Source organism: Bos javanicus, chromosome 14 (genome assembly GCF_032452875.1).
Source record: "Bos javanicus breed banteng chromosome 14, ARS-OSU_banteng_1.0, whole genome shotgun sequence".
NCBI lineage: Eukaryota > Metazoa > Chordata > Mammalia > Artiodactyla > Bovidae > Bos > Bos javanicus.
Genome location: NC_083881.1, coordinates 18269988 through 18289902, shown reverse-complemented (window position 1 = coordinate 18289902; position 19915 = coordinate 18269988). Strand labels below are relative to the sequence as shown.

The window sequence follows — 19915 nt, the reverse complement described above, 5'->3', positions numbered from 1 at the left end:
ATAAAACATTGTTCTGTTTGAATTCCCCCTTCCCTTAGAAAAAAAGGCAATAATCTTATCAAAAATATTTTATTTACAAAAAAATTCAATTATACTATACATCCTATACTGGAAATACATTGAATAATTGCTAAAATAAATACAGGCAATTAATTCAATCTTTTATAAGAATGAGAGAATCTGAATGTTATCAAGCTTAACTTAGAACATAAATAATTAAAAAGGCAAACTCAAGTTTTAGTCTTATTTAATGGCATGGTCTGTCTGTTTCCCACAAGCTCTCCAATCAGTGAGAGTCTACGTTGTAGAAGTTATGTACCTTTTTGTACTCTGAAGGTAGAACGTGCAGTTTTTTCTTAGGCAGGATGGATGGACTATAGATGTCTGTATTAAAAGGAAGCAGAAAGTTAGGAAGAACATGGTTGAATACTTCTCCACATTGCTGCTTCATCACAATGCTTTTCATGCGACTCTAAATGTGTTTTATTTATTTATTTTTTTTAACATGGGTCTACACAGCACCAGCTACAAGGTAAGATGGGTCATGCCAAAAGTCAAACTGGATAACTGAGGCCTCAGAGTAGCTAAATTAGCCAGGCTGAAGGTACCTGATCCCTCAATTTTTTATGTGTCAATTATTCTTGATACAACTATTAAACCTTGATATCATGTCTACTCTGTAGACACATTTATATAGGCCAAGAACAGAAGAGATGAAGCTATTATCTGTATAATTCAGAAAATATCTTCCCTAGAAAGCTAAAGAGGACACCTGGAGCTTGATTCTGCTGGTTTTGAATTTATATCTTTATCCTTATTCTTTATCTCATTTACCCATATAAACCTCATACTGCCATGCAAAGTAAACTAACAAGCTGGGGGAAAAAAGGGAGGTAAAGTATGTTCCACATATAGACAGAATCCAGTGAATACACGTCACAGAACAAAAGATGAGCTGAATTGTATTTGTCCAAATTATACAGATAATTTTTCCCAATTCCTCTTTACTTAGCCTGGGAAAATACTGTGAGAATGTCCAAAGACTATCTTTGATAACCAGATTTTGTCCACTGCTGGATGCTTAGTATTTTTCAAGAATTAACATTCCCTTTTTCAATCTTTTGAAAAAATTGCACTTTCCTACCCCTTTGGCCTTGATTTTCAATGACTTCTTTGTACAGATAAGTATGAATTTCTACTCTTGAAGTGTGACAGGTGTATTGGCCTTTTCTAAAAGAAATTTTTTGAAAAGTTAAAACATTGAGAGTTCACTTTTTCACAGAAATAAACTATTCAATTTTAAAGGTAGAGAGAAACATTTTATTCTTTCTATCATGAACAACGTCAACCAAGCTTCACATTTTGGGTAGAAATCTTTTTAAGTAGGAATTTTTTAAGAACCTATTTTATTAAAAAAAAAAAAGGAAAAACAGGTGTATTTTGGCAGAGAAGTAAAATATAAAATATGCAAAATTTGTTTTAAAATTGGCATACAAAAATTTTAAAACACAGTACAATTATATAAAAATACAGCACAGCCAACGGCCTGTAAAATTTCCTTTGGCATATCATTTGGTAGAATTAAACAGAAAAAATCATTCTAAAAAAAAAATTAGCTATCAACACAGTCCATAAGTTAGGTTGTATATGTTGAAAGAACTTTTCCTTGAGTTTCCAAAATCCTTTTCTTCCATGATAACCCACATAAAGCATGGCTAGTGAGGTATATAGGGCAAAACACTGTTAGGCAGATGTACAGTAAGGAAAAAGTGCATACACAAAGAATCTTCCCATTTTCATAGAAATATCAGGTTAAATCTGAGTTGTTCTTCTTGATGTATCATTTTCCTTTGGCAGAATTAAAATAAACCCATACAAATGTCTTTGTTCAAGTCCCAGCAGCAGCGATATGTCTCCTTTGGTGGCGTTATCTGACGCCACAATACCATACAGTCCCTAGAGGAGCTAAGGTTTTGTGTGTCTGCAACTGCAAACATCAAACGTAAGATCATACATCAAGCACCATGTCGTACTGTTGTCCCTTCTTCCGCCTGCCACATTTATTGATGAGAACCACGTACAGTGTCAAAAGCATGACCCAATAGCATGCATACAGCAACGTTCCAACAATTAAAACTGTCTGTTTGGATTCTGAGAATGGCTTTTTAGATTCCTTATAAATGGTGAAAATCACACCACCCAGGAGTATTGTAAACCAAACGGATACAGGAATGAGTCCTATGAAATTAACGACAATGGTTTTCCTTCCAGATGTGCCCCACCCAGCTTTGTTTATTGTTGCAATTGCAAACATCTTGGCCGGAAGTAAACTTGACATGTATAACACTGAGTAGAGGGACATGAAGACCATGACAATGTTTCCTCTAAGGCAGCTGGCAAAAGATGACTTTATGAGACCCACTAACTGGACAGTTAACAAGAAGAGGAGGATGTTCCAAATTTTACCCCTGTAGAAGAGCTGGATTACCGTGGCAATGAGAAAGAAAGGGAAGAACCCAGTGATGACGGCTTCATAGGTCATCCACAAGTGATGTTTATGAAACCACATCGCGTTGTACAGCCACTCTCGGAAGTACGACTTGCTCCAGCGGGTCTGCTGGTTTAACCATCTGAGATATTCTATAGGCGTTTCAGTAAGGCACTTGGATCGAGCTGTGTATTTCGTTGCATAGCCCAGACTCAGCACCCGGTTCGTTAGATGCCTGTCATCTCCAAAACTACATTGGCTGCCCATAAATTCTTGATTGTACCAGTCTTCCACAAATTCATGCAGTAAGGAGTTTCTGTACATTCCCAGAGGTCCGCTAATGCACTGGACACATCCGAAATAAGACTGACAGGCCCTTTCTATGTTAAAAGCCATCCAGTATCTCACACTGCTGAGGAAGGAGATCCAGGAATCATACTTGTTTAAAATCTGCAAGAAAAATAAAAGTAATTAAATAAAGGTAAGCCCCCTGATGCAAAGAACTGACTTATTGGAAAAGACTCTAATGCTAGGAAAGACTGAAGTTGGGAGGATAAATGAATGACAGAGGATGAGATGGTTGGATGGCATCACTGACTCGATGGACATAAGTTTGAGCAAGCTCTGGGAGTTGGTGATGGACAGGGAAACCTGGCATGCTACAGTCCACGGGGTCACAAAGAGTGGGACACGACTGAATGACTAAACTGAATCCCCAGCTAAAAATACCAACAAAATCTGCACTATTGTGAGGTTACTACCTAGAATCATGTTTGGTATTTTATTTTTCTATTTTGACTTCTTTCCTTTTTAACATGATTTTCCTTTATTTTCTTCACGTATTACTAGATTAACTTGATAAGTGGTGTGTATGTGTTAAGACTTGTTGAAAATAACTTTTTTCTACTTCATCACTCCCTGTACTCTTTTGTTATGTTTTCTTTCTCTTGTTGTAACATTGGGATTTTTTTAGGCTTCAGTTCTCAGCCCTAAAATTATTCTGTCACTTTCCTTCCATCCAATATTTGAAGGTTTAAGTCCCATCTTCTCTTTCCTACTCATCCAACCCTATTATTCTCCTTTCTCCCCTAGCAATGCTAGTGATGAAGGGGTTTTTTTCTGGCTTCACCTCAAAACTGGAATCCTAAAATAAGGCTCTACATAAAGGCTACTAAAATTATTAGCTTTACGGGAGGGCAATATTTCTTAATTCTCCTCCTCTGTCTCAATTCTGTTCCATTTTCATCTGGATTTTGTATGCTTTCTTTTTATCACCAGGGTATTTCTTTGTCCTTCCAGTTCATTTTCTTTGCCTTCACTAGTACCAAGCATTATCAATATGGGTTATACAGCAACATAATACCTACATTTAAAGTCAAAATTCCATGTGCTTCTCACTTTTTCCTAAAATCTAATTGTACTTTTGCAAAGGATTCACTTTAACCTTCATATATTTTCATATATTGTTTCCTCATTCCATAAATGTTAATCACCTTATTAATATTTCTTTCACTTAAAATTTCTCCATTGATGGCAAATAATGGGAAATAAATAATAACTGGAAAATCCACTTCTTTGACTTTTTCTCTAGTGTAAATTTGAATTGCAGTTTCTCTTTTTTTCCTTAGTTTACCCGATTTGGATTTTTGACAAGTCATATATTGCTCAGCTTTTAAATATAGAGGTATATGTTATAGTAATAAAAACCACCCACTGCCATACCTCCATTTCTTAATCCTTGCACTAAATTCCAACATCATTTTACCAGAACATTAAGTTGTGGCTTAAGAAGATACAGCAGAAATTACACACTTACATTATATTTTATGTAACTTATCAGCTACTACATACATGTGTTACAACCTCCAGCTAAGCAAAGAAATCATAAATTACTTCAATTTAGATAAGAGAAGAGGTAGTACAGTGGGTACAAGACACATTCTAATGTGTCTTAGTCTCCAGAAACAACACCTGGCACATAGTTTGGTGTATAATAAATATATACTCAAAGAATCAATGGCTAAGGGTGCTACTAAAGCCATACACACCTGGACATCTCCCCCGACACCTCCAACCATGGGATCTTCTTCTAAAACTTTTACCATCTCCACAGATGATGCTGGGTCAAGCATGGTGTCTGAATCACAAACCTGCAAAGAAAGTAAGGAATGAGTTAAAGAAAATAAGACAATGAGCATGTTCCATGTAGTCAAAATTGGACACATATATATTATGCCTTTAGCCTATTGTCACAAGGCCTAAGTAAGCGAGTACCATGTGGATGTAAGTTTGTTATATGATGGCCAATACAAAGAACTTGCAAACTCAGTATTTAAGCTAATGAAATTGCTGAAAAGAACAAATGAACTGATGACCTAGGCATGTGGTGAAAGGTGGTCAGCTTTTCCTGGTTCGCCAAGGATGTACTCAATTTTGGCAATAAAAGTATCATATCCCTGATAACACCCTAGGTTTCCAGGTCTTGGAAAACACCTTGGGTTGGTCACCATAAATGTCTCTCCCTCTCTTTTTAATTGCCTTAATCAAGCTTTTAGATATCTTATTCCTCAGGTCTGAATGATGATGGGAAACTCCTATGGCAGTATTGATAAAAGGCATGTTTAAGAGTAATTATTTTTCTCTATTTTAACATGGTAATTAAGACAGGAAAGCAGTTCTTCTAAGGTGGGTTGTATAACTCTGAAACAAGATGTCCATTTGATCTGGGCTTAGCAGATCACATTCCATCAGAAAGGAAAATCAAGCTTTTAAAGGTATTAAGTATTCATCTAGCTCTTTATATACAAAAGTAGATGAACCATGAACTTCCAGATGTTCAAGCTGGTTTTAGAAAAGGCAGAGGAACCAGAGATCAAATTGCCAACATCTGATGGATGGATGTAAGAGTGTTCCTGAAAAACATCTATTTCTGCTTTATTGACTATGCCAAAGCCTTTGACTGTGTGGATCACAATAAACTGTGAAAAATTCTGAATGAGATGGGAATATCAGACCACCTGACCTGCCTCTTGAGAAACCTGTATGCAGGTCAGGAAGCAACAGTTAGAACTGGACATGGAACAACAGACTGGTTCCAAATAGGAAAAGGAGTATGTCCAAGCTGTATATTGTCACCCTGCTTATTTAACTTATATGCAGAGTACATCATAAGAAATGCTGGGCTGGAGGAAGCACAGGCTGGAATCAAGATTCCTGAGAGAAATATCAATAACCTCAGATATGCAGATGACACCACCCTTATGGCAGAAAGTGAAGAGGAACTAAAAAGCCTCTTGATGAAAGTGAAAGAGGAGAGTGAAAAAGTTGGCTTAAAACTCAACATTCAGAAAACTAAGATCATGGCATCCAGTCCCATCACTTCATGGCAAATAAATGGGGAAACAGTGGAAACAGTAGCTGACTTTATTTTTCTGGTTTCAAAATCAGTGCAGATAGTGATTGCAGCCATGAAATTAAAAGATGCTTACTCCTTGGAAGAAAAGTTATAACCAACCTAGACAGCATATTAAAAAGCAGAGACATTGCTTTGTCAACAAAGGTCCGTCTAGTTAAGGCTACAGTTTTTCCAGTGGTCATGTATGGATGCGAGAGTTGGACTGTGAAGAAAGCTGAGCGCCGAAGAATTGATGCTTTTTGAACTGTGGTGTTGGAGAAGACTCTTGAGAGTCCCTTGGCCTTCAAGGAGATACAACCAGTTCATCCTAAAGGAGATCAGTCCTGGGTGTTCACTGGAAGGACTGATGTTGAAGCTGAAACTCCAATACTTTGGCCACTTGATTCAAAGAGCTGACTCATTTGAAAAGACCCTGATGCTGGGAAAGATTGAGGGCAGGAGAAGGGGACAACAGAGGATGAGATGGTTGGATGGCATCACCAACTCGATAGACACGGGTTTGGGTGGACTCCAGGATTTTGTGATGGACAGGGAGGCCTGGTGTGCTGTGGTTCATGGGATTGCAAAGAGTCAGACACGACTGAGCAACTGAACTGACTGAGATGTAAATTATCTTAAGCTTTTCTGTAAGTGTTAATTGTTATTCTGAAAAACAAACTTTATACAGGCCAAAAAAACAAAAGCAATTTTGCAAGCAAACCAATTACAACTTCAAGAAAATTTTTAGAATTTGTCTATACCCAAGAATGGCTCACAGAAGATTCTACTGGAGGCCAAAGGTGCAGGATTACAAATAGTACTTTTTTTTCCAAGCTGATTTATGAACTTATTGAAAAATGGAACAGAAGAATAAAGGAGATATGAAGCCAAAATATTACCTGTATACTCATAAAGCTGATATGGAAAATAGGGCTCATATCAATGCAGTAGCCAGTTTTATAATTATGTTCCCCAGAATTAGACTGATGTATCAATTCTGAACAGTACCTAAGTGGGACCAGTCTCCTCCTGAAGACACAGTTAATGGCCCTTTGAAAGGTATGGCTCCTTTGGAGTAGCCCACTCCCAGAAGAAAGAAGGAGCTAGGCTACCCCTTATACCTTCCATACTCCCCAACCAGATTAAGTCACTTCTCTTAGGCAGGAATTAGGTATGCTATATCTGTAGATGGACATTCTTCCACATGATCAAAGAAAATCAGAAGTAGGGAAAGAGCTGTCACTTCTCTATTTCTAATTATATTAATAACATCATATCTTTTTCTGGAGAACTCAGCCAGGCCCAAGAAGATATAAAATGACCAAACTTGACACACCGTGAACCAGTTTCATATCCCCACCCAAGAAATGAAAGACATGATTGGCAGAGACCGGAGTGTTAGCTGCAGTTTCATTGTTTTTCTATGTCGTCTGGCTTCATTTATTAATTTAATCAAGACTTAGTCTCTTTATTTATATCAAAAGCCAGTATTTTTACAGTTCTCTGAACTGGTTTATAAAAATAGTAGGAATTTGATATACCAGTTGTGAATGAAAAAATATGAAAACAATTTTTAGAAGCCTGAACTCTTGGGGCTGGTGCACTGGGATGACCCAGAGGGATGGTATGGGGAGGGAGGTGGGAGGGGGGTTCAGGATGGGGAACACGTGTACACCCATGGCGGATTCATGTTGACATATGGCCAAACCAATACAATATTGTAAAGTAATTAGCCTCCAATTAAAATAAATAAATTTATATTGAAAAAAAAAAAAAAAGAAGAAGCATGAACTCTTGAGTTAACTGGAGAAGGAAATGGTAACTCACTCCAGTATTCTTGCCTGGGAAATCCCATGGACAAAGGAGCCTGGCAGGCTACAGTTCATGGGGTCCAAAGGGTCAGACACAACTGAGCAACTGAGTATGCACACACTTTTGAGTTCAAAGGGATTTTCTATGTGTAATTGTAGGAGACCCTCACATATATAACTAGAAAATCTCAAAATTTTTTAAATGTATGTTGCTTAATTTTACTAATAGATTTTTCTGAAAAAATTAATATATATGAATAACAAATATTGTTGGTGAAACAATTTAAATGTATTATTGAAACTTATAATTTAAGGAGTATGTAGGGTATCCAAAATTACAGAAATGAAATCACCTCTCTAAACTCAATTAGCTACATGAAAGTTAATTTTTGAATTTTTATATTACTGTCCCTATTTAGAAACATGCATTTTCTAAATAACTTCTTGCCCCTTTTGGGTGAGTGGGGGTACATTCTATTTTGGTCCAGCATGGTCTGACTTATTTTAGAGGAGGAAAAAATAGACAGCAGCTAGGCATTAGTATTCCATTAAAAAAACAGAATTTTGCTAATACTTGGATTTGTAGCCAAGCATCCAAAGCCTCAGAAACCTAAACGAATTCTTCCAATAGCAATGTTTTTCCGCTCTCTTGCCTTGTTTATCACTGTTTTGTAAATATATGGTTATAAGCCTGGCAGGCCAGTCACTAGAGTAGTAAAAAGTGAAGGCAGAAGTTCAACCCAACTTTCAACTCTCAGCATCCAGAGCTTATGGCCACACCCACCTCTATTGACTCAAGCTGGGAAAGGTAAAACCAGAAAGCTAAAAATAAGACTAAAAACAACAGGAAGGCGGCAATCTAGAATTCATGTTTAGGTAACTCCTCCTGCTTGTGAGCAGAAACAAGCCAAGGGAACTGCCTCTCTGAAATGACCAAACTGGAACCAAACTTCTGAGGTTCTGCATATTTAAGTTGGTCCCACCCCTCCCAATTTCCAACAGCAAAGTGCCAAAAGTTCTCTGAGAGAGATTGTTCACATGGTGAATTTAACTGTCAGAAGCGAAAGCTCTCAGAAATCCCTTGGGAGGGGTTTGTTATAGCGGGATTAAAGAGTTCTTTATAGAAGTTCAGTTTCTGGATGTTATTTGGTGATAGAATGCCAACTAGAAAACCACCATCTACAATAGTCTGTGAAAGCAAGTATGTTCATGGACATAATAGTATTGATTTGTTTGTGTGTAAAGGCTATAACGCTAGCCCTTCTTGAAACCAGTCTAGTAGAAACAGGATTTCTAGCTGTCTCTTCACCAATTAATAAAAGTGTATAACTTCACAAAGGCTGGCTGTTCAGCTCTGGGCTAGAAGCTGTGGGGGAAAATACCCCAGTTCATGAGGAGCTTAACTTGACACAGGGAAAAACCACAGGACATGGTCTGCACGCAGGAAACTGAGAACAAATCAACTGTCTTTCTGTCCACCCTGAATGTATCATTCTAATTTGTTTAAAGTACATGATTCCCAGTCATAATATTTCTCACTGGGAGATATGGAAACAAGGCAGTCACCAAATTTTGATTAAATTTGAGTGGAAAATGTAAAGAAAGAAGATGTTATGGGGTGGAACCAGCCACCTCAGTCATAACCACAGAATCATCAGTTAAAGTGCGTAAGACCATGGCTCCCCCTCCATCCGTGCTCAAGCCAAGAGTTAGGGCTGCCCCTCTCTGCATGTCTACAACAGGAGTTGGCAAACTAAGGTCTAAGAATCAAGTCAGCCTTGCCACCTGTTTTGGGAAGGTCTATGAGATAAATGATTTTTATCTTTTTAAATAGTTGGGAAAAAAAATTTGTGACATATGGAAATAATATGAAATTCAAATTTCAGTGTCCATAGATAAAGATTTATTGGAACTCAGTCACGCACATTTACTTTCATATTCTCTATGAATGCTTTCACACTAAAACAGCTAAGCTGAACAGTTACAACACAGACCATATGGCGTGCAAAGCCTAAATTTACCATCAGGTGTTTTACAAGCAAACTTTACCAACCCTGGGCCTCAAATAATTGGTTGCAGGAGAGTTCTGTCATAAAAATTTTTTTTTTAAGTTGAGATAAAATATGTCCTAAGCCCCAATTTTAATTCTAGTAGATTTTAAAAAAAGATTTCCTCCATCTCCACATGTTATAATTAGTAAGAGTAACTGCATAAAAAGTATAAAATACTAATAAACTAGATCTTCTTTAGCCAAGATTTGCCTATTATAAGAGCAAATATCCTCAGAATCAAGAAGCCTCAATTAAATAGTGAGTCCTATATCTCACTTCTACGATTTTCAGTAAGTCATAGTGGAGTAAGACACCAAATAGAAAAGTACCTTGTAATCACAAAGGATCATAGGGAAGTATACTATTCATTGTTCATTGTTCAGACACTAAGCCATGTCTGACTCTGCGACTCCATGAACTGCAGCACATCAGGCTTCCCTGTCCTCCACTATCTCCCAGAATTTGCTTAAACTCATTTGTACAGGATAATAACCTTTACGTTTTTATACTGTAAGTAAACCCACACCTAAAAGAGCATGGCAATCTTTACCACAAATAGATTAACTCGATAGAGAGAATCTCTAAAAGGAACAGGAAAATTGACTACATATTAAGAATCTCTTATCACAGTGAACAAATTTAAATGTCTGGAATTATCTATAATAGGTATAGACTATTTTTCATAACTTATCAGACTATAAATCCACTCAAGCTTACTTCACTTAACACTAATCTACCTCACCACAGTTTAAATAAAACTCTCCTGTTACATTTTCTATCAAATGTATTTCAAATTCTGACTCAGGTCTAAAACGCCAAGTTCCCCATGTTTCACCTTTTTAAAAAAATATATTTCCTTTCAGACTGACTGGTGGATTCTCCATATCTGCCTGCTCCAAACCACTTCAAAGGGCCCTGAGAGTTATGCAGCAAGAGGAAGTCTTAATTTTTTAGGCTGCCTTCAATGAAGAAACAAGGTTGAAAATAAATCCAGACCCCTACTGTTGCTACTGCCTTCATCCTCTGTCTGCTTGTAAGGCTCACCCCTTTCTTAACCTTGACCCTTCATCTTAACCTGGATGCAGCGATACTATTTATTGCTATTATGTTTGAAATTTACCTTTGGTCAGGATCCCACTACAACTTTCCCTTCGACAACTTAACCACATAGTAAATGAAGAGACCCTCCTACCCTGTCTCCCTCAGGCCATTGCCTGAAAGAAGTCAGCCAGAATTCTGAAATTCCCCAGTAGTTATTCACTAGCAAACACAAGACGGCGTTAGGCCCCTGAACTCAATAACAGTTCAACGCCAGAGTAAACATGCTACTGCAAAGAAAGTGCCATGCAAAATTTGTCTGGAATCAGACAAATTGGAGTCTCAATCCACCACTGACCAGTTATATTTACTTGTACTAGCTTTGTAGCCTAAACTCCTTACCTTACCTTTATAAGTCTACATTTCTCAGTTGAAAAATAAGGATAAGTCAATCCACCTAGCAATTTGTTGTAATGGAGAATAAACTAGATACTGTATGTATAGCACTTATAAGGGCTAACTCATAGTACATGCTCAATAAAAAGAAGTGATAAATTGGGACTTCCCTGGGGTTCTAGTGGTTAAGAATCTTCCTTGCAATGCTGGGGACATAGGTTCAATCTCTGGTCGGGGAACTGAGGCCCCAGAGCCACCAACAAAAGTCCTGCATGCTGTAGCTAAGACCTAATGCAGCCAAATAAAACATCAAAACCAGAGGCAAAAAGGAAGAACACTAGTCCAATGAAGGAAAGAGTCCTTCTTATCATTACTGTAAATAAGCTAAAACTCACTCAGAGAGCAGAAACTAATGCTTAATCCAACATCCAACAAATTTAAGTTAAACAAGTTGGATTATTGAGCAGGCACCATGAAAGTCCTTAGATTGGGCTGTCTGCTAGGGGAAAAGATTAGAGAGCAATTTATGGCAGACTGTGAGTGGCAAAAACAAAATCATAAAATCTAATAATTTTAGGACTGAAAAGACCTTTTGAAGTTAATCCATGAAACCAATCTAGGAAAAAATAAATGCCCTCAGAAAATAAACTTTCTTTTGGGAGAGGGACTGGGGATGCGTAGGATTATTCTTTCTTATGGTAATTTGGTTTACAGTAAAAGATCTTAATATAGCCAATAGGAAGCCTCTAAATCATAGACACCTAAACAATTTGGTTGTTATTTGTTGCTCTTTGGTAGAATATGTTACCCAAACTGTTTTAAAATATTTGCCTTCAGGCACCCTAGAATATTTATTTAAGGTGAAAAAGGAGTCATTTGGTTATTCTCTTGTCTTTTTCAGGAAAGTTTATACACGAGTGGAAGTTACAGACAGTGCAAAAGCAAAGGTGACAAGCTAGGTGGAAAATGAGAAACCAAATGTTGTCGCCTCTAAGACTTAAGCCAAGAGACACCCTTTATTACAAGTGGTTGGAATTCCCATTCTAAAGAAGGGAATCAGGAAATTGCATAATGGTGTCCTTAAACAAGGGTCTACCTTCAAGAACCTGACTTTGGGGAAAAGCGTAGATTAAAAATGAAAAGAAAAGTCTAATGATATACTCTTGCAAAGCATAGGTAGGTTTCTAGGAAATTAAGACAGCCCTAACTGGAGTCTTGAGCTGGAAGTGATTTCAGGAATCATCTGTTGTACCAGTTGAGGCCCATAGCAAGTAATCAGTTAAATCAAGAATTCAGATTTTCCCATTCTTATGTCAATGTGCTCTTAATTTCATCCTCTAAGATGAAGAGCATAAAGTCGCATTAACATTCTCAACAAGGCCCAACAGAAATTTTCAGAAAATAGGAACCAATCAAATGTTATACTCCGTCAATTCTCATTATCCATGGTAGTTTATGCACTACAAAGTTTCCATGAACAATGAATTAGCATACATCAGAAAATTGCTTCCAGCAGAAGTACAGAAGAGTTAGGTTCCTCACAGCCTCTGGTCACAACAGTTTTGCCTAGGGATCAATACCTAAACTTGTTTTACTTGTGTTTATTTGGGTCACCTTATTTAATATATATTGTTGATTCGTTCCCATTGAACTCATGTCCAGCAGCACTGTAACTCAGTTCGCAGTCTTAGTTTCCTGACCAGAGACTGAACTTGCGAACTTGGTGGTGAAAATGAGGAGTCCTAACCACTGGCCTGCCAGGACATTCCGGTTAACAGCCTTTGTTCAGAACACTAGATGGCACTTCACTTCAGGACCATTGAAATAGCTACGTCACCAACAAAAAGCACAGAATGTGAAAAGCATGTTATTAAATAGACTAAAGACATTGCCTGTTTACAGTATAAAAGTTGAAACAAAAAGGCTAAGCATAATCTTGTTTGACCTCAGTTGGAAATATTTACATCAGGTGACTCGGTTTTTTTTTGCCCCTTTGAGTATGTCTGTAAACAATCACAAAAGCACTGCAACTATTGATCTTGGGGTAATAAATACATTTTTATTCATTAGGCTAATTTGCAAACACCAAATCCATGAACAATTAGGGTCAACTCTACTATCAGGAATGATTTAATCTTCCTATTCTTCACAAAAGAATGTTGGATAGCAAGAGTATTGCCAGATTAAATTAATAATAAAATTGCTTCCTATAATCTTCCCTTTGGGAAAATGCTCATACTTATTGTATATTTTTAACCTGGGAAATTTTTAATAGAGACATCAGATGATACTGTTTTTTTTTTCTTTCCTTTGTCACATAAACTGGTAGCTACTTATGTGATAATATCCATGTTCAGTGAAGAGAGAGATGATTATCAAATCTAGATGTCAAAAGATACTTTACAAGTGTTCTGATTTTTTCAGTAAATACAAAAGGCAAGTGTGATATAATCTCAAAATTGTTTTTAAAATAAGGAAAAACAGAAAAGTATATGCTGAAAAATATTAAATTTGATAATCTATACATGGGTCAGATATTTGTTTCAGATTATTTTTCTTTATCATTTACGGATATAACTTATTTACAATGTTTCAGGTGTACCACAAAGTGATTCAGTTATAAATATATACCTATGTATTCTTTCCAGATTCTTTTCCATTATAGATTATTATAACATGTTGAATATAGTTCCCTATGCTATACAGTAGTCTTTATTATCTTTTATATATAGTAGGTTATCTGTTCATCCCAAATTCCTAATTTCTCTCTCCCATCTCTGTTGCAGAGATGACTTTAGTTTTGCTCTTTGCACTTTTCTACATCTTTGAAAGTTTTTCCAGAAAATACATTGATTGAAAATTAAGAAAATCTGCCTTATTCTCCTTTTTTCTCATTCCCTATACATTATTTTCTGTTATTTTTCTTCTGCTGCTTGTCTATCTTCTCATCTCTGGAAGCAGCCACTAGCATCACAGATGAATTTCCTACCACACTGGGCTTGTCTTAGACTACAGCTTCCCTAAAAATTCCATGTTGGCACTTATTATTTGAGATATAAAGAGGTGATAACTAATAAAGCCTTGTTCTGAAAGAGGGAGCCAACCCACAAACCTCAGAAGTATGGGTAGAAAGGTTAACCTTGAGATAGTGGGTGAGGCTGGGGACCCTTGAAACTGTAAGCAGAAGACAGTCAGGTCTTGACAGCCTTCAGAGCCCATGCTTTTGCTGTTCTCTTTTGTAGGAGGCAAAATCATCTGTTTGTAGTTAAGCAGGGAGGAGTTTGGGTAAGGCTCTGGGAGAGTGACAAAGATATGAAACAACAGACACGAGAGGAATAAGCAAGACATCTATTCAAGATCAAGTGCAAAGAGTGCTGATGAGTGCTGAGGATCCAGCTGCAACTGGAAGCCAATCATTTTGGCCATCTCTCTGCACACTTAAGCAGTGTTCTCCAGCCAGGTTAGCAAGTATGAGCAGATGGTCAATTTCTTCCCCTAGTCCCCATTCTCTCTTGTGTATTAGCACCTGAACGTTGCTTCCTTCCATTCCTAACCAACTTGAACTCCACATCCAAGTATTTGGAATGCTCAGGAGCCAAAAACCTCGACTCCTTTCCCCCTTGGTCTTCCTGGGGCTTCTGCTCTGCAATTCTTGGACCCTGGGTCAGTCAGAAGAAAGGATGAGAATACTATATTAGAGTGAATTTCACATAATTTCTGTTTTTATAGGGCACGAATGGTTAAAATAGCAAGGGATCTGATGAAGGAAGCATGGCAGGATAAAGTTTACTGGTTTCAGAATTCCAAAAGATTTTTTACCCTCCTTTGAGTGCTCTGAATGGACCCTAAGGCTCAGGAGGATTCAGGGTCCAGTTAACAGCTGTTGCTAGGGTCAGTCTATCTGGACACATCATGCTGAAGGAAGGAAAGTTCTCAAGCCTGATTAGGGCACCAGCAAAAAGTCTATTCTAACATTTTAAATTTTGTATTATTTTTTCCTGGACAGGCCCAAGTCAAGTTGCCAAGGATACAAACAAAATTCCAAACAAAATGATGGGAGAAGGGGCTTTGGGAGAAGCAGGTTAAAAAAAGAAGAAGAAAAACTACACAATGACGTGTTGATTAGAAAGGACAAACGTAAATTGTTTTAACTAGAATTAAAGGCAAAACATCAAAACAGATGTTTTCTCATTTTAGGGCCAGAGCTTCATTCTTCAAATCTTCTGTAAGGTCCCTAGCCATCCTTTATAAAAGTTTTATCTTATCCTCTCATCTGGTGATGTATGTAAAATGTCTCGAGTTAACTAAATCAGCCTTATTTGCAAAAGTTTTAGAAAATAGGAGACACTTGGGGGTTGAAATCAACTCCCTAGAAGAGAGATTTACACAGATGGTATAAACTGAAGAAATGTTTCAAATTATTCAACTATTAGTGAAATTAACAACTGACATGTTAATTAGCAATTGAAATTCCTATATTTGCATAATGACCATAATATTATTAAAGCATTTGCTGTTAATAGAGTATTATTTCTTATATGATTAACAGCAAATGCTTTAATAGTATGAACAATGCCATTATCAGCCAACTTTGGCTAAGCCCCTTTAGATTCATAATTTGAAATACTTATCTGAAATCCCTTGAGAGATTGGTATCTTCTAACCAGGTAACCAAGATTTGGGAGGTGGTCCTGCTCAAGGTCAACCAGCTACTAATAACTGGGACTAGAATCTCAGTCTAGTGCTCATTCCCGACCCATTACTCAGAGACCCAATGGGCATTACTCTGTGTTAATAAATTGCCCTAAAATATATGATGGATCTTCCAAAAACAAGGGTTTCATGTTTAAGAGAAGAGGAAGAGTGTCGAATATATATCTGAAGTCAGAGAATTTCTCCTTTCTCAGTATCATTGTGAACAAAGTCTAACTTAAATATCTGCAGAAAATTACAACCAGAAAACTCACAGGAGCCCTACTAATGTTCTAAAGAAGCAAGCTTCGGTGAGAACTAGAAGAGAAAAAACCCTAGAGTTAGCAGTTAGGAAATTAATGAAGAGACAGAGCCTGTCTAATTTTCATGCAAGCAAACACCATCACAAATGCTTTCAAAGGTCAAGTTGCAAGGAGTGAGGTAATGCTGTTTGGAGAGTGAAATAAACATGACTTAGATTTTGTTCTGAGAAGACTGGATTTTTTTTTTTGTCTTGTTTTTGTTTTCCTTTTCCCCTTTTCTTTTCTTTTTCTTGGTGTCTTACTTTTGAATTTCTATACTTTCCAATTAAAATTTTCATTGCCCCCATTTTGCCTAGCTTCTGTGAAAAATATTTTATAGCCTTCCTTTGGTCCTGCAGATTTTCTCCAGCTCCTTCTGCTGGGGCACACACTATTTTCTTACATCGCTGGAGAGTTTAAGAGTGTGGAAAATGATGTTGGAATTGATTTGGCAGAACCAAGGGGGAAGAGAAGGAAAGGGAGAGGAAGAGAAGGAAGGGTCTCCTGTTCAAAATAATCTTCACTTCCAACCAATCACATTGCATGAAGTAAGCATTTTCATAGATAGTTTTAACCGTTTCACAAGAATTTTTTTTTCTCTCTTTCAGAATGTGCTTTCAACAGTCATGCTGTTTTCAGATGAACTGAAAGAAGTACTTGTCCAGAAGGGACAAGGATGGGCTATAGCATATGACTGGAGAGATACAAAAGATGCTTTATTTAAATGTATGTTTGTCCTGGCAGATGTGGAGACCTACCTGTACATAATCCACACTTCGCCCCAGTGCTCTGAAGGCTGTGTACATGACTTCTCTTTTTCCACCCCATTTTTGCATGATGCAAATACTCTTATTGGACAAGACCAACTGGGTGACATGCTGTGAGCTTTCTTTGTGCGACTCATCCGTCTCTCCAGGACCCTTCACATGGTAGTTGTTCTTCCAGATATAAGTGGCTGACTTGTCCCTGCCCATGACTTCACTGAAGATGTCCATCATGTAAAGGTCATCTTCCGAGTTTCCATCTATGACCATGACAACTTTAATTCCGGGGTAGGTTAGCCTTTTCACAGATTGCAAACATTTCCGCAAATAGTCTGGATCTTCTTGATATGCAGCAATGCAAAGAGCAACAGTTTTGTTCAACTTAATGGGGGTTTCTAGAGATTTTTTCATTTTCCGGTGCTCCAAAAAGGCAAACAGGCTTTGGATGATGAGGTGTGATGCTAAAAAGGCACCATACAGTCCAAAAGAGAAATAGTAATTATCTGTTTGGATAAATTGGTAGCCAACAATATAAGCAGCTGTGATTCCAAGGAGGAGAGAGACTCCAAAAAGTGTGGTTCCAATTATTCTCAGGATACATAGAAATCTCTCACAATGCATCTGTAAAAATAACCACATGATACACTTGGTTAACCACTCTTGTCCCACACTTCTTTATATACAGAGTACCACAGGGAGCACACTGGTTCCAAATGTTCTAACCCTGAGTTTCTCACTTAACTAGTTCAGTGACTTTCTGCATCTCAGTTTGGCATCTCATTGGCAAAAGAGAGATAAGAATGTCCTTTTGGGGACTTCCCTCGTGGTCCAGTGGCTAAGGCTCTGCACTCCCAATGCAAGGCACCCAGGTTCGATCCCTGGTCGGGGAATTGATCCCACATACCACAACTAAAACTCGATACAGCCAAATAAATGATCTGGAAAAAAAAGTGTTTAAGAAAAAAAAAAAAAAAGAATGTCCTTTTGGCACACCTCAGAGAATTCTTTCAAACATCATGAGATGGTAGTGCATTGTACCATTGAAAACTATAATGTATGAAACAAATATATAGACGCATCATTTTTAGTACATTAGATCATTTACCTAAGGATGTACTCCGTGTGTGTGGTCATAGCTAAGCATAACACCTAATTTTTTTTAGTGAGCAAGGCACTCTTGTACCACCATATTCCTTCACTCATAATACTGACCAGTGAAAGTTCAAAATTCATAGGCCTTGCTCAACTTCTTATGTATCATTTTATCTCAGCTCTGATGCAAATCCCTCAACTCACATCTTTCCCATGCAGCTAGCTGAGGTTGAACATAAAAATACATGGATTCTACCATTCTAGCTCTTCCATCAATTTGCGTGACTCTGAGCCAGTCATTTTTCCCCTCTGGGCTTCAGTCTTGAAAAATCTGTTAGGGATTTCCCTGCTGGTCCATTGGCTGAGACTCTGCACTCCCAATGCAACGGGGCAGGGTTTGATCCCTGGTGGGGGTACTAAATGCTGCAACTAAGATCAAAGATCCCACACTCCACAACTAAGACCCAGCATAGCCAAATAAATAAATATAAAGAATAAAATTTTTAAAAATTTAAATCTGTAAAATATAGGCAGTTAGACTGGATTATTTCCCAAGTCTCTGTTGCCATTAAAACTTCCTTATGCATGGATATCCTACACAGACATTTATCAAAGCTCCTGAAATTCCAAATTATAGTCCTTCGTTTATATGATTGTCTCCTTCATCCATCATCCACACCAGCCAGTTAGAACCTGGTAATCAGGAACTTTACTGAAACACAGCAAGGACACAATAAATGTTTGCAGAAATAAATTATATAATTAAAGAATAGCATCATGCTTAATTCAACAGGTACATTTTCTGTTGTCTGAAGAACTTTAACAACTTAGACTTTAAAAACACATTTCAGTTCTTAATAATATCCAGTTTTGTACTCCTCCCCAGTTTATGAATCTCCTGAAATATTTTGAATGTGAGTACAAGAGGATCATATATATTGTATTCCTCAAAGCATCTCCAATTATGACCACAGACGAGGTGCTTGGTCTTATTTCCTGGATCCTATTCCTATACATGCCACAAACAATTCTCTGGACACCTGCTGGGTATCCAACAATTAAATCAATGTTGCCATCATATGCCTGCAGTATCAGATTCCACAGGTTCCATCCTACGAGACTGGCCCCTCACAGACCAACACTCAGATGTCAGTTGCAAGCCCAAGTTGTTACCTGCAATTATGATAAACTGGTTAAAACTCATAGGATCATAAGCTCCCCTCCTGAGTTCAATTAATTTGCTAGAAGGACTCACAGAATCAGGAAACCTGTTTACACATCAGATTACTGGTTTAATATAAAAAAGATGTAATTTAGGAATGGGCAGATGGAAGAGATGCACAGGGCAAGGTATGCGGCAAGTTCCATGCATCACTCTCCCCAAATTGCCACATGTCTGTTAATCCATTAGCTTGCTGAACCCTCTTCTTTCTGGTTTTTATGGAGAATTCATTACATAGAATGATTAATTATTACCATTGACCACTGGCAATTAAACTCCATCTCTAGCGTGTCTCCCCTCCCCACTTATCTGGGCAAGAAAATGGAAGTTATTCCAAAAGTCACCTCATGAACCTAACAAAAGACATCTCTAAATCTGTAGGAAATGCTAAGCATCTTACGAGCCTCATGCCAAAGACCAAGTCTATATTTATTAGAATTAATCACAATATCATAGGTTTCCCCCTGAAGTCTTTCTTTATTCCTCCCCTTCCAATAATGAACTCTAACGAGGGACATAATTTGTATGACCTTCAATCATTTACACCAACTTCAGGGGTTTTGTCATATTTGCATATAATTAATATTTAACCTTTCCCTTTAGTTCAGCTAGTTTTTGAAAAGTTAAGTAAATTTATTTCAAAAGTACCTTGGGTTAAGTAATTA

The 19915-nt window shown here is 37.4% G+C and overlaps 1 protein-coding gene across 1 annotated transcript in view; it reads right to left on the bottom strand.

Annotated features, from left to right (window-relative positions):
* Positions 1–415: 415 nt before the first annotated feature.
* LOC133260395 (hyaluronan synthase 2) overlaps positions 416–19915 on the bottom strand; it is a 32117-nt gene continuing 12617 nt past the window's right edge. The window contains exons 2-4 of the mRNA XM_061438701.1: positions 16931–17557; positions 4537–4638; positions 416–2938 (exon numbers count right to left, since the gene is read on the bottom strand). Of these exons, the coding sequence (XP_061294685.1) occupies positions 2009–2938; positions 4537–4638; positions 16931–17557 (1659 nt within the window). The 3' untranslated portion in view covers positions 416–2008. The remainder of the gene's footprint in view (positions 2939–4536; positions 4639–16930; positions 17558–19915) is intronic.